Here is a 16,282-nt window from a genome sequence, read left to right as displayed (position 1 = left end):
TCTGTCTTTCCATCTATCCGTCTGTCCTTCTGTCTGTCCGTAACAAAAATTTCTGTCTCATTTTTTGCAGCAACTATTATTATTGCAGATGCTTGAAATTTTAACACACTATTTGTTTAGGCTGCCATATCATGGGATATATTTTTGTACATGTACCAATCGGATGTCAACTTTCTGTTAAATGATGACTTTGTTTATTCTTAGCCTAAATTCTCAAACAAATTTTCGTCAAAGATTTCTCAGCAACTATTTATCGCAGATGATTGAAATTTTATCACACAGTATTTAATTTGCCTGCTATATCGTGGTATTTTATTTTTGTACCAATTGGAAATCAAATCCTGTTAAAAATGAAAATGAGATTTTAAAATCCACTATGGTTGCTTTTCGCAGTCTTATGCAGGTTTAATTCATCGATTGTGTTTAATAAGAAATATACAGTAATCATTGATTAAAAACTTCTATTTAATTGATAAATTCAGTATGAACTACAGTTCGGAATTATAACAATGTTTTTCTGATGGTAGGGTTAGTATGGACAGTATGGTAAATCATTCAGAGCAATATTACCGGTATATAGAAACTATGTTGCAGAATAAAGTGAACATAAATTTAAAATATTAATTCTATAAATGAAAGGCTCTAATCTCAAGAATACGAAGTAAATTGTGATTAATAATTGTCTAATTTGTCTTAAAGTCTCTTTGGCTCAAGAGCTTTCATTGATTTTGAAATAAGAGATTTAATTGGCCCTTAAACAATGTGAGATAATAAGGGATCGAAATATAAACAATTGTTCAAATGGAAACCCCTATCAACTTTGACATTATTTAAAAAATTATGATAATACTAAGTATTCAGTTGAAAGAGACTTATTGTTAGGTTTATCAAATCAGTTCCTCCTTTTTAGATAGTTTCTTGGTCTTATATTGAGTTCTTGACAGTGAGATATTTGCTGTTAATTGTAGGTTGTTTTCAATTACAAATAGTGGTTTGGTTGAGATTAATTACTATACTGGTAATTAATCTTATCGATGAATTACTGTAAGTAGGTAAGTAATTTATTTATTTATAGTGACATGTGTATACATTTCCAAGTGTCATATTAACAACAGTCAGCATAGATTTAACACCCGGCCCGTTGGGCCTATATGCCACTTTGAACACATAGTACATGAAAAAAGAAAAGAAAATAACACAGCATCAAGCGGTAATTAAAGATATGATTGAAAATATACATGTATGAGTATAAAACTTTCTTCAGAACCTTGATTTTGCACATTTTATATAATACAGTGTATGTTTATTTTCTGAACAATAAAGATTGTCTACGTGTAAAAGAATGATATAAGTATTTGCTGGTCTATAGGTGCTTCTCGCCATTAAGTTTTTGTCATTTATTGGTTATTACAAGGTTGACAAAAATTGAGTTATCCTTCTTGTATGAAAAAAATATTAGGAAACCGATCTTTTGAATGTTAAATAAAGATATAATCATAATACACAGTGAAGATTTGTGCTGACCCAACATCTAAAAATCGGTAGAAGCCAGCATTGGGCAATGAGAGTTTCACACCACAGATGTTATGCCATTTGAAGATATAGATATTTACATGTAAATATATATATAATCGTTAATTGGCTATACATTTGTTTGATGGTGTATTTTTTCAGATTTGAGAAATTGAACATCCCTCGTTTGAATGTACAGCATAAATACAAGGCAATTTTACTGCAATTTGAACAAGAGCTGGAGGATATAAAAAAGGTTTGAAAATATTTCATCTTGTTGATCAGTTATTATTCACAGTGTAACCTCTTGGCCTGCAAGTTTGGTTTTATTGCACCTGCATATTTATACATCTAAGCAGACAGTCAAATTATATTATTATACTTTCATGTTAAATACTGAAATCTGATTGGTTTATACGCAGTTGATAATCCATTCTATTACCCTTAGCGTCAGCAACACACTTGGCAACAGGTAACACAACAAATTGTTACATGCGCATATTTTATGCGTGTACAGTTTGCCATAGAATTCACGCCATTTCTATATATAAGCAGTAATAATTTCTATAAAAGTAAGCCATTCAGTATAATAAATAAATAGTGCCTGTTTGGAAGGATAACAGTTGAGATGGAGACCCCTCAAAAACCATTGTCAATTAACTCCGCTTCGATCGTGTTGGTTGACAATGGTTTTCTCGGGGTGTCAATTTCAACTGTTACCCTCCCAAACAGGCACTAATTATATAAAGTCTTTCTGTATAAAAGGTAACATTAAAGTTTTAGTGTGTGATTTTATTAATTTTTTTTGTTTTATTTTTTCTTACTAAAATGTTAAAGGGTACCTGCAGCCCAGCCGATGTGAAACATATGTTAAAGAGTTTATTTACCAAAATTTAATGCAAAAAACCGCATCGAAATCGGTGCAAAAATAATGAAGTTACGCCCCTTCAAAGTGCATGGCTATTTTTACCTGCTTTGGGAAATCTAATCAAGAGAAAACAGAATTAGGCGATAACGAGGCTTCAGCGGAAGTGACGTCACGAGGTCAACACGACGGAAATTTCCTTACAAAGCTATACAAATTAAATTCGATTTTTCAGCCAAAATGATTGATATAGGTCTGATGTTTTGACGTATTTTGTTAATTTAAGTATTGTAGATCTAGAAATTTGTATCTGTTATTATTTTATTACAATCTGATTTCTTTTTAAACGATTTTAAAATTTGTTATTCTCGTCGCCTTTTTACCGATGAATACGATATCTTAAAACGCTTACATGGGCAAATTTATGTTCATTATTCATTTTATTGATTACATAATATCCTTTCACACACGAGTGATCCGAGATAATGACACAGGTAAACAGGTAAACTAACGAAGCCACTGCTCCAGACACACGTGTATCTGGGATATGTATACACAAGGTACACGAGTCTGGTGAACAAAGAGAGGGTTTCACACCTCTAGACTGGTAAATTGATTTGTGTATAATTAGCTACTCAATTGTTAAAAGATAAAACAGAAAAATAAATTAGACTGTGTAAAATCAAGCATTCGTCAGCTAAAACATGTGTATAGTCCGACAATCAGTGATTAAAGAAGCATGCATGATACTATTGAATAGTAAAACTAATGTTCAAAGTAAATGCCTTTATTGTTACTTATCTTATCACTTAAATAATGACAAAAATTTACAATTCTGCAATTGAAACCTTTTTTATGTGATCAAGTAATTATTTCGGATTTATAATTTGTTATTTAATAAAGTGCAACTTTTTTTCGAGCGCTATGGTCAGCAATTAAACGCTTTATAACTCCGTATAGCTTAAATTGTAATACTGACAACGAATCATTATGAAATCTAAATAAACTGGAACATTTTGACAAAGGATGTAAATAAATGTAAAATTAAATTCCATTATCGTATTTTTAAAAGAATACGAGACAGACATAATCATGTATGCAGCCATCTTGGACTTTCGCCTTGATCCGTTTATAATCCCGTGTTTGTTTGTTAAAGAATGCATACTATTTTGATTGTTATTGGTCCGATATCAATATTATTGAATAATCGGGCGACATCATTTGTAATGTTATGCCTTATACGAGGAATAGACCCTGAGTTACCTTTTACGAAATATCATTATGTATCATCAATATTATTATTATAATCTGTTAATAATGTCACTGAGAAATCATTCGAAAGAATGACAATATTAACAAAATATGTTTCGTATAACAATAATGCTTTGATTAATTGTCATTTTGCTACATATGGTGTGCATTTATATGTAAAATGTGTTACACATTTGACGAAATTCATGAAGCAAACAATTGTCCAAATTCGGCATTTTTGTTCGATAAAATACGGGTTAAACTCAAACGACAGTATAATTAGTCATCCAGGGTTGATACGGAAACAAAATAACAGAAAAAAATATTCATATATCGATTAAACAATGCAAGAAAACGAACAGTTTTCCTACGATATTCCTGTTTCTCATACAGCGGCGTTGACCCCGTGACGTCACAGTTCATCTCGCGCCAAAACGGCTTGATTCAAAACTCGTTCAGGTGTGAAATCGGGTTTTCCCCGAATATCTCGAAAACTACTTATGCGATCGATGTAAAATTTTCAGGATGATGTTTTTACACATAGATCTCCATTATATCAAAAATTGACCGGCACTGCAGGTACCCTTTAATGTCATTTATTTGGATCTGTTTTTAGCTGTACACCAAGCACAAGGATGACCCTCCAATTGTACGCAATGTGCCACCTATTTCTGGAAAAATCATGTGGGTTAGACAGCTAGCAGAGAAAATACAAGAACCAATGATGATATTTGCCGTGAGTTTTAATTATTTACAAGTTATTAAAAGATATGAGATTTTTTTCCTTGAGACCAAATAAGGGGTAGATTGACTTTTTTTTATCTTTTAATTCATATTAATCCTTTTACAGTTTTTAACTGTTGTTATAAAGCTTTTCGCATTTCTATATTGTACTGATGTGCAGGAGCAAACTACGTGCATGAAAACAGATGATGCTCGAAGAATCATCAAGAAATACAACAGAATTGCAAAGCTTCTTTTGGAGTATGAAATTCTCTATCACCTTGCTTGGAAAGACTCTGTTGATGTAGCAACAAGATGTAAGTTAAATTATATTGTACACATACACAGGAATTTTGTAGGTGACTACATAAATCATACATTCCAGATAAGTTCTTCTTTCATAAACAATTTTCTGATCACTAACTCTTAATTGAGAGAAAACTTGTTAGAATTATTTGTTTATGTCATAGAGCTTGGCTTTTGTGTTTGAAAATGTGTAGTAGTCTAATAAACAACCTGATGATTATCAAATTCGGGAGACTATTTTAAATTAAGTATATATATTAACTTAGGAAGATCTAAATCAAAAAGAAGTAGCATTTATCATTTAAAATCAGCTCAGTTACCAAAATAAACAATTAGGGCCATAAGAGAAGTAAAACTTTAAAAGTAGTTTGTATAATCTTATCAATAGAGCATGCGCTTGACATGTTACTGACTGACTTCAGAAATATATCGGGTTGATCAGTCTCCTAGAGTACGACGAGACGAAACCAAGTCATAGTGGATATAATAGTATTTCTGACTAGTCAGTCATAAAAAACCTAATATTTAGTGTTTTGTTTTCCCAAGGACTTACCAATAACACATTTATTTTAGAAGAAGCAATGATCTACACAAATCTCTGTTAAAGTTGTCTTGTTGCCTTTCAATTTGTCCAATTTTAACTTTCTCAAACTTTTTCAAAATTCGCATTTTAACCTTTCAAAAAGTCTTTGAAAATCCTCGCTGCACCCCTATTTACTTTCAATGTTTTGTTGCTATTTAATTTATATGTTTTTTCCTCTTTCGTCTGCGGAGGTTTGAGAAAATCTTAAAGCTGCCATTTTATTCTGCTCTGAACACAACAAAGTGACGTAGTTTCAAAGGGCAAAGTTGTACTTTAACTTAAACATAATTTCAAAGTGTAACTACTCCAAAAATTCTAAGAACCTTCAAATTGCATTTTTTGTTTTGAATGATATGAAATGTGGAAGTGAGTAGGGGAGGCATTTTGTTTGTTTTAATTTTATTGCCTCCTTTCTAGTTTTAGTATTTAAATGTAAAATTAACTTTAGGCAGTCTAAAATGTATCCTACCAATGCTTTTCACAATGAAATTGTGCAGTGTTTTTAAAAATTTCTTGCCCAATTTACATAGGATGAAGTTAGATGGTTTTGTATTCAATCATTATTAAAGCTACATGTCAAATAGATGTGCAATTGTTTGGTCACTGCCGCCAGGATATTTTTCATGTCTTGTAACCGAACCAAAGTAAGCTAGTAGTTGGTTTCACCATTCAATGTCAAAACACCAATTGTCCAATGGCTTTGTCGACTATGATTCTTGTTTGCCACTATTCCTACAACTCCTGTTAGTCTATATACAAGCCACATGCCTCTTCACAGAATTTTTTGTTATACATGCAGGCCTGTACCTGTATGGACGTATGGATGTACATCTTGCATCGCTATTGCTACATGGTCACATGAAAACTATCAAATATTTATATATGCAACTATTGTAAGCAAGAAGAAAAGTGACATCAATATTACTGGTCCTTGCATGACCTACCAACAGAAAAAGCACACAAAACAAGGAAATGAAAAATGCAGAATCAAATATAAAGCAAGAAATACTACACATTGGCACTGGTATTATTCTGTCTTCAAGACACAGAGAAGGATTCAACTACACGTTAGCTAAGAGGTCCATGATGCAACTAAGTGTAACAGATGTAAAGGGTTTATATACCAGCATGCTGATATTAGAGAAAATATTGAATAGTGTGTCTATTTTCAAGTTATATTTAAATTCAGTAGGCCAATATTGAACAGGTGAGCTATCACTGGGCCTTTTGTTTAATTTGCTGGGACTTTTGTTTAATTTGAAAATCATTTATACAGTTGTAAAACTAAAGGCAAGGCATTTGTATATTTTAATAAGTATGAAGAATTAGCAACAATTTAAGAAGTTGAACAACACTTTGAAATTAAATCCAGACTAAAGATTAGATAATGTTAGATTCAACTGTGATCAAGGAACTTCTTTTGCAGACTTGCAAGTACCTGTGTTAGCGAGATATCCCCAGACTACATCAGGAATGTTACTAGTGAATTTTGATCCTTACATCTTTGAAGTCATAAAAGAATCTGAGTACATGATAAAATTGAATCTGGAAATCCCAGAAGCAGCCAAGGTTCTTGTACATTCCAAAGACAAATTGAAAGGTCATTTTTCTCAAATGAAGGTATGGCACCTGTATGATTTCCTTATGTATAGAAACAAATTTGATTATAAAATTAAAAGATCTGTACTGCTTTGAATGTCTTTAATTACATTACTGTATACAGAAAAATACATTTCATTCTTGCTTCTTTCAACAGGTGAATTTAAGAATTCAAAACAGTTTTTAAATAACTGTGTTAATTCAAAAGGGTATCTTTTTCTATGTCTTGATGAATTTAAGATGGAGGGAGACCATTTGCAAGTATAGTTGGGCAAATATAACATAGGACGAAAATATAATCAAAACCGGTTTGGTTGACTTTTTCTGATAGTGTCACAATCAATTCTGTCAGCTTCGTCAAGCAAAAACAATACACTCCACTGGTGTGAAAATTTTATGATTGGTCAACTCCTTTTCTTAGGTGGAGTTACCTGTACACGCTTATGTGCAATGCCAAAGCTGAATGATTTCTCAGAACAGTTCATTTTCCCCCAATATCGGTTAGCCCCTATGTTTAAATTCTTTGCAAAACTCTCTCTCTCTCTTTGTCTGTAAGTGGGCGTTAAACCATAGTCTCAAGCTAAGGTCCAGAGTACGGCGTTTACCAAAATTTAATTTAAAAGTTGCATTTGCTCTGCGTTCATTTCATGTAAGTACTTAAAATGTATAGTGTACATGTATTACCTACTAACTTATCAGTCGAAGTGATAGATACAAATTCCTCGATTTCTATACCTTTCGATTGGCAATCGACAGTCAATAAAGGAATTGAACGATAATATGAAAGAATTTGAGACAGATGTAAAAAGTGCAAGAGGGTATGTACATGTGGGTCTTTGCTAGGCAAGTGTCCGATTCCTTTCTTCTTCTGTTACCCTACCACATTCGGTGTAAATATATATATTCATATAACCCCAAAGATTTTACAACAGATTTCGTTACTTTACTGGTCTGTGAACCATAGATCATCAGCTCCATACCTTTGCATGGTTTCACTTGTTTGTTTTTGTATTAAAATGACAGCCTTTGATCTGCTCTCCGAGTAAGCCTAAAGGTTGTTTAATAGGAGAGAGTTTTGGCAAGTAAAGTGACAATTATTAACAGTTGTAAACTGTATGAATAATTTTTTTAAAGTATTGTTTGCACAAAATGTTTTTTTTTTTTTTTTTTTTTTTTTTTTTTTACTCTCAAGAAACATAATAAATAAATTCAATACAGTTTTTTAAATATTCTTTCACGCATGCTCACTCTCTCACACTCAATCTAATTGGTAGAGGCTGCTTAAATTGAAAAAATAACAAAAGAATTAAACCAAAAAAAAAAAAAAACAAAAGAAAAACAAAAACAAAAAAATCATATGGTAAATATAAAAGAGTAAGAATATTAGAACGGATGAAAGCACATAAATTGGTAATTAATGAACAAAGTGTTAAGACAAATAACATGACTAAGATTGAATCATAGTGTCAAAGATAGAATACCAGGGTTGCCAGGTATTGACAAATTTTTGCATTTCAAAATTTTTACAAGCTATACATTTTTCAACCTTGTATTTGTTAAATAAATAAGATAAAAGTCCAGAAAGGCATGTCAGTTTGCCTTTTTTTAAACAAGTAAACAAATATTGTTTCGAACATAGAATAATTAAATTAATAACTTTGTTGTTTTTAGACATTGGAAGTTCACCAAACAAAATATTAACTACATTAAAACCAAGTCTTAAGGACGTTGCATGGTAAATATGCAAGGTTAAGCTTAGGTTGCTCCATATTGTGGATACTTTTTCACAGTTTATGAAGACATGCTGAATTGTCTCAACTTCATGTTTACAAAATGAGCAACAGTCAGAGGACACCACCTTAATTTTCTTTAAGTAATGATTCACAGGTAGAATTCTATGAAGTAATCTAAATTGTAACCATTGTAGCTGAGTGTCTTTGGTTGTTTTAAAGCATACATTAAAAGCATCATTAACACATATGTTGGCTCCATATTGAACTAACTCTGATTCCCACTTGGATATGGAAGTAGGAATTACATTACAAGAGTTTAATTGTCTATACACTACATTAGTACATTTATTATGCAACAACAAAGATTTATAATATATTGGAATGTATGGAGTAATAAACCCTTGGTATGAATTTTTTGTTAGAAAAGATTTAAGATATTTTGATATGGCACTTACTACACTGTTATACTGCATAATGCAGACAAAATGTGTTATTAATTTTAATCTTTCTAAACTAACTAGCATATTTTTTGTGCCAAAATTTTTTTTTCGTTTGTATGGTATGCATTGTAGCTTTATATTTACTTACCCTTTTCTACAAAGAACTACAGCTATAGTTACCCTATGTATGTTTTGTCACAAGTATACTTTTTGGAAAAATACCATAATTTAGATAGTCATGAGTAACCTGGTGATTTTTAGCTCACCAAGACGAAGTCAGGGGGAGCTTATGCTATACCCTCGGCGTCGGCGTCGGCGTCCGGACCTGGTTAAAGTTTTTGTTGCAGGTCCTGTATCTAAGCTATTACTTGTCCTATCTTCACCAAACTTGCATGGATGATGCATCTGGACCTACTTATGGACTTGAAAGACTTGGATGCTGAATCTGAGTCCTAAATTTCAGATGCTGGAGGAGGTTATGGTTGTTGGACCAGGTTAAAGTTTTTGTTGCAGGTGCCCTTTGATAGCAATATCTAAGTTACTGCAGGTCCGTACTTCACCAAACTTGCATGGATGATGTGTCTTATGATACTGATGCACAAGACAGGCTTGAGTGCTGAATCTGAGCAATAGGTTTCGGATGCTGGAGGAGGTTAAGGTTTTTGGGGCAGGTTAAAGTTTTTGTTGCAGGTGCCCTTTGATAGCAATATCTAAGTTACTGCTGGTCCGTACTACACCAAACTTGCATTGATGGTGTGTCTTATGATACTGATGCACCAGGCAGGCTTGAATGCTGAATCTGAGCTATAGGTTTTGGATGCTGGAGGAGGTTAAGGTTTTTAGAGCTGGTTAAAGTTTTTGAAACAGGTGCCCTCTGATAATTTTATCTTAGTCGTTACTTGTCCTAACTACACCAGACTTCCATGGATGGTGCGTCTTATGATACTGATGCACCTGACGGGCTTGAATGCTGAGTCTGAGCCATAGGTTTCAGATGCTGGATATGGTTAAGTTTTTTGGAACAGGTCACATGTTTAATAGATAATAGTACTATTTCAAACTTGCATAGTTAATTAAACTGTAATATGAATGAATCACAGAGGAAGCTTCAGATGCAGAGCTTGATCTCCATTATCAAGGATGTTAAAAAATATATCTTAGTTATTACAGGTCCTAACTTCACAAAACTTGAATGGATGGTGTGTCTTATGATACAGATGCACATGACAGGCATGGATGTTGAATCTGAGCCATAGGTTGCGGATGCTGGAGCAGGTTTAGGTTTTAATTGCTAGTGCCCTCTGATGATGATATCTTAGTTATTACTGGTCTGAACTTCACCAAACTTGCATGGAGATGCGTCTTATGTATACTGATGCACCTGACTGGCTTGAATGCTGAATCTGAGCCATAGGTTTCGGATGCTGGATGAGGTTTAGTTTTTTTGGAACAGGTCACATGTTTTATAGATGATAGCTTGCATAGTTGATTTAACTATATTATAAATGAAAGGCAGAGGTTGCTTCAGATGCAGAGCCTGATCTCCATTATCAAGGATGCTATAGAAATCTCCTACCTCACTCAAACCTGCTCGATAGATAGATGTGTTTGTTGATAAATGATATAACATGATTCCTATGATATAGTATTGTATGGTATGAAACAATATTGTTTAATATGATACAATATGATATCATATGTAATATTATAAAAAGTTATATAATTCAATATGATATTGTATCAATTTTTTTGATATTTATTTTATGTTATGATATTGTAACATGATTTCGTTATGTATAGTATTGTATATTATGATACAATATTGTATAATATTATATTGTATTATTAATTTATTATTTTATCACATGATACTATTACATAAGATATTGCAAAATATAATATTGTATCCTATGATACAATATTGTATATTCTATAATATTGTATCATACGATATTGTATAATACAATATAAGTTTCTGTTATATAGACACATGAAATTGTATAATATGATACTGTAATATTATATAATATCGTATCATACGATATTGTATAATATGATATTGGTTTATAATATGATATATAGTCACATCACATGAAATGTATTGTATGATATTGTACAATATATTATTGTATCATATGATACAATATGTATAATGTTGTATTATATATTTTACTTTATCACATAATATTGTATCATTTGATATGATACAATGTTGTATCAAATTATATTGGATCATATGATACAATATCATATTATGTTTCAAAAATGATACAGCATCATACAATATCATACTATATTATACAATAAAATATCATATGTTTCAACGTTATTATGTAATATGATATTGTAATATAATACTATATTGTTTTATATATTATGATATTGTATTATGTGATCAAATACAATAACGTATAACACAATACAATGTCATATGATACGTAACAATATCATATCTCATCTTTGTTTATTATGGTATTTTATTGTATTATATGATATATGTTGTAAATATGATAGGATGCAATATTTAATTTTATATTATTGTATTGATTTACATATGAACATATGATTGTCATACAATTTTTTAACAGATGATATACGATATTGTGTCAAAACAGAATCCATGAATATCCAAGATCATAAAGTATGATTTTCATTTAATATGATAAAGGTGGTCTCATAAAGGTGAAGTCTCATAAGGGTGATGTCTCGTCTCGGTGAGCTTTGTAATCTGTGATTACCTATGTTTTCATTCTCTGATAAGTTGTTGTTCTGTCTGTACATAATTTAGTCTGAACCAGCAGCCATGCAATCAGCTGTAAGCTGAACCCACCAATAAAAAAGTTTGTGTTTTTGGTATGGATATTGCTCATGCATGATGTAGCTGATAGAATTGAATACAATGCCATTGGAAATAAGTCAACCAAATCGGTGCTAATAATAACCCTGTATACAGAATCTTGCTGTGTTGTTACCTTTTGAGGTGGTGTTAATGTCATGGAGATGGAATCAATTTTTCAATTTTATAAGAATAGATACTGTGTATGGGGAAATACTCTCCCATGTTTTATTTTGCCCCTATCCCAAAAGACTGATCGAATTCCAATGTCTTAAATTATCAGTCTTAAGGTGGATCTCTACACCAAATAAGTGTAGGAGATTTTTGTTGCATGCATTTGTTACCAATACTAGGCACAGTATTCAACAATAATATACCTCAAAATACAATACACTATTTTCTAGAAATGTTTTTTAAAATATCAGTCTGGTTCCAGATAACCCCTTATTAATCAAATTTTTAAACATTCCTGTTTTAAAATTCTTATGAAAGTGAAATGTTATTAAGTTTAGAAATGAAAAACAAAAAAATCATGAATAAAGTTTGTATGATTTTTATTGGAATCCACATAAATATGAAACTAAAATATAAAAAAATTCTTTTAAGGCAAACTGCTGGACAAAATCCCACAAAAACCTGTGAATATAAACAATATTCGATGGTGAATGGGATGAAGAAAAGAATTGAATGAAATTGAAAAATTAAAGGAAATACTTAATTATTGCAAAAATCTTGGTATGAAAGATCCTGTTTAAGAGTTGTCTTTCTTTATTTTACGTGGTCTCAAATATCTGTGGATCAATTTTTTAATTAATAAAAATCACGAAGAAAAATTAAAAAAGGAACAAGTTTATGTTAAATATGTAGATATAAGATAAGTAGTGCTTATGATAATGTTTGAAGCTGAAAAATCATATTATTGATGAATGCATTTATATATATATTTAACTCTTCAGAACAAAATATTAGTAGTTAATTATATGATAAATTGCCTTTTACTTTTTTATATACAATAGCAATTATAAACAACAACCATAAGCATATAAATACATACATTAGATGTCCATAGTGATACACATGCATGTGTGGAAATGAAAAACATGCTCCTTTTCAGAATTCTGTCTTTCCCTCATTTGGCTTGCAAATCCGGGCTTCCACTGCTACTGCTACCTAGTTGTATCTATTTTAATCAAAATACATTAGTTTAATGTCAAAGTTTCAGTGAAAGTCTTTTACTGCAAATGTTTTTAAATTTGGGAAGTTAGGATCAATTCAAGAGAGCGTACTACGGTACTTTCGTTTTATATTCATCATACATATATAGTTTAAATGAAAATTTGACATCTGCTTACCTATATTGATAATCCGCCACATATGTATGATCGTCTGTTGCAGATGACATGACAAAAATGTGTTGCCAATAGCAGCAGAGCAGGGAAACGATATATTATTTAGATTCCACGTTTTCCGTGCAGGTTGCACTACAGTATTAAATTCTACTATATATTCTTACCAAAATTGCACAACTTTACATACAGATTAAAAATTCAAAACGAACTTCTGGAAAAAATCCTCTTGACATCTTTTTAAACAACGCTTCATTTACAAGTTTCTAGCAAAATACACACGTGCATCCAGCAAGGCGTGCGACTTTGTTTACATCGAAGTTACACATGTGCTTGAAAATCAAGCCCGGGACTTTTCACCCCCCTCCAGAAACAACGCGCATCAAAAATTCAAATGACCTCGCATTATTACAAAACTGGGATAGTTAGACCTCTTACACATTGTTTTTCATCTCATAAAAAAAATCAGCTCCTGTCTCGAGCGGAACCGCCCCGGATTCAAAGGAAAATTCGGGAATTATTTTGGCTCAGCCATGTTTTGACGTGAACCTTCAGTGAAATACTGTTATGACACCTGCAATATAACTCATTTTTTGTTATCGCAAAATCAACATTAATAAATTGATTAATACTCATTGTGTTGTGTGACTAAAAAAAAATTATGAAGATATCTACTCATTTCAGAAAGTCATGAGCGATTTTTTAACACCACGGTGTACACGGTGGCCACTGATTTATGAAAATATGATCAAAGTTATACTGTATGCATTTACACGGTGTTTTGATATTCAGTGATTTTTTGGTTTTAAATTGACAAGTGATGTATGAAAATGTATAAAATGACGCAAATTAATTAATATCATGTGGACCCCAGAAATTATGTCGGCCAAAAATTCAATGACCCTGCCTCTGGGGGGTGGGGTAGAGAAAACGTCATTATTTCATACAATTTATGAAAATGGTGAGAACCTTTGTCCAAAATAGCACGGTATTGTTCTAATCTAACTAACATGAGTGATACATCTCAGCTTTTTTCCGCTTTCGTATCAATATTTCTCAATTTTGGACATAAATTGAGCATTTCTTACTGCAACACAAGGGCCTAAACAACCGATTTTATTTGATATTCACACCCCGTAGAATATTTTGTTGTTTACGACGATGAATACTACATCGTATTTGATCTGCTAAAAATTTTCCGGACAGTTTAGACGGTCCGATCTACTATAAATGGCTCATTGTTTTGAGGCAGTAGAACATTTCAGAGGAAATCTGGGCTAATTTTGTATGCATCATTAAAAGCAAAATAAGCGTGCTGCTGGCTACAAAACCCCATTGTTTGTCATTTTTCGTCTAAACACACTGATTTAACACCTAAAACACAGGTAAAACAATTTTTAACATTGCAAGCCCGTTTTCCTGCAGGTTGCACTACAGTATTAAATTCTACTATATATTCTTACCAAAATTGCACAACTTTACATACAGATTAAAAATTCAAAACGAACTTCTGGAAAAAATCCTCTTGACATCTTTTTAAACAACGCTTCATTTACAAGTTTCTAGCAAAATACACACGTGCATCCAGCAAGGCGTGCGACTTTGTTTACATCGAAGTTACACATGTGCTTGAAAATCAAGCCCGGGACTTTTCACCCCCCTCCAGAAACAACGCGCATCAAAAATTCAAATGACCTCGCATTATTACAAAACTGGGATAGTTAGACCTCTTACACATTGTTTTTCATCTCATAAAAAAAATCAGCTCCTGTCTCGAGCGGAACCGCCCCGGATTCAAAGGAAAATTCGGGAATTATTTTGGCTCAGCCATGTTTTGACGTGAACCTTCAGTGAAATACTGTTATGACACCTGCAAAACAGCTGATAATCAATGTTAGTTAAAAGCTTTAAACAGGAAAAAAATTGACATATTTTCTAAGCGTTTTGGTGATTTCATTCCTATCTCACCTCCTTGGTTAGAAGAGTTCAATTAAACGGTGTATAGCTATTTTGTACCACGACATAATGTTATCAATCCGGAACACAATGGCGTTTCGAACGGAAGTCAGACATGTTTTGACGATGTAGCCTTCCACCTTAATCACAACTGTTTCTGGGTGAATTTAAGATGGGGCGAATCTGTTTGCAAGTGTAGAAGGGCAAATATTACAGGGTCAAAAACAACCCTGTATATAGTAAGTAACAAAATAAAAAATAAAAATTCAAGCTCAAGGTCTTATTTGTCAAGATTTAGAGATTATTTTAAGTGCATGATTACCTTACAAAGACTTTTGTTAGATAAATTTCTCAAGATATCTTAATATAAATAGTAATTACTATTGAAAAGATGCCGTCAGAGTTTGTACATAAAAATAATTTTAATGAACCATGACTACTGAACTGTCCAAATATTTGATGTATATATAAACTTGGAGTAAATCTAATATCAAAGACTGGGAATGTAATCAATAAGAGAGGGAGATCATAGCTTCATGTAAGAAACAATTTTCTTTACAGTGTCAGGGCAATCAACATAACCTTGCTTATTAAGTTACATTATTTGAAATTGATGTATGTTTTTGATTAGTAAATACTGTTTGAGAATGCATCTACTTTCCAGCTTTTGTTGGATGAAGATAAAGATTTACGAATGGGAATCCCACCTATATTTCTTGCTCTTCTTGGACCATCTCTTAAAAGAGTAAGTATAGAAGTAATGAATTTCATGTGTTAGTTTATATATATATATAAGATATACCTCACTGTATTATGGGGAATTAATCTTTTGGCTCATTACTCTGTATTGTGGGTAAAAAATCTTTTCAGCTAGTAACTATATAGAACGCGTTCCAAAATAAAAACAGAAAATCTTTTTGTCTGTTTTGAACGTTTTACCTCATAAAAGCACAAATATAAGCAAATCAAGACAGTTTAAGCTTTATTTTCCGCATAACACATCATAACACGTAACAAGAAATCAAGAAACTCTTCAGAATAGAAATTTACCCCCAAAAACTAACCAAGCTTCTCTGTATAAATAATATGAAATTAAGAATTTTTAAGGGGGATATTAGGAGAATAAACAGTC

General features: G+C 31.9%; 1 protein-coding gene and 1 long non-coding RNA gene across 4 annotated transcripts in view; one reads left to right on the top strand and one right to left on the bottom strand.

The window, feature by feature from the left end:
* LOC128155461 (dynein axonemal heavy chain 8-like) overlaps nucleotides 1–16,282 on the top strand; it is a 160,603-nt gene that overhangs the window by 21,712 nt on the left and 122,609 nt on the right. For all 3 annotated transcript variants that reach the window (XR_008239603.1, XM_052817170.1, XM_052817169.1), the window contains exons 14-18: nucleotides 1,675–1,768; nucleotides 4,245–4,364; nucleotides 4,533–4,668; nucleotides 6,667–6,860; nucleotides 15,815–15,895. Coding sequence is in view for 2 of the 3 variants with exons in the window: in XM_052817170.1 (XP_052673130.1) it covers nucleotides 1,675–1,768; nucleotides 4,245–4,364; nucleotides 4,533–4,668; nucleotides 6,667–6,860; nucleotides 15,815–15,895 (625 nt within the window). In the remaining variant the exon portion in view is untranslated. The remainder of the gene's footprint in view (nucleotides 1–1,674; nucleotides 1,769–4,244; nucleotides 4,365–4,532; nucleotides 4,669–6,666; nucleotides 6,861–15,814; nucleotides 15,896–16,282) is intronic.
* On the bottom strand, nucleotides 12,422–13,322 carry LOC128155463 (uncharacterized). The gene is made up of 3 exons (XR_008239604.1): nucleotides 13,201–13,322; nucleotides 12,903–13,028; nucleotides 12,422–12,484 (listed from the first exon to the last, which is right to left on the bottom strand). It is a non-coding gene; the product is annotated as an uncharacterized LOC128155463 (long non-coding RNA).

The sequence above is a fragment of the Crassostrea angulata genome, chromosome 7 (assembly GCF_025612915.1).
Source record: "Crassostrea angulata isolate pt1a10 chromosome 7, ASM2561291v2, whole genome shotgun sequence".
In the NCBI taxonomy this organism is placed as follows: Eukaryota; Metazoa; Mollusca; class Bivalvia; order Ostreida; family Ostreidae; genus Magallana; species Magallana angulata.
The sequence above is the reverse complement of the archived record's forward strand: the minus strand, read 5'-3'. Positions and strand labels throughout refer to the sequence as shown.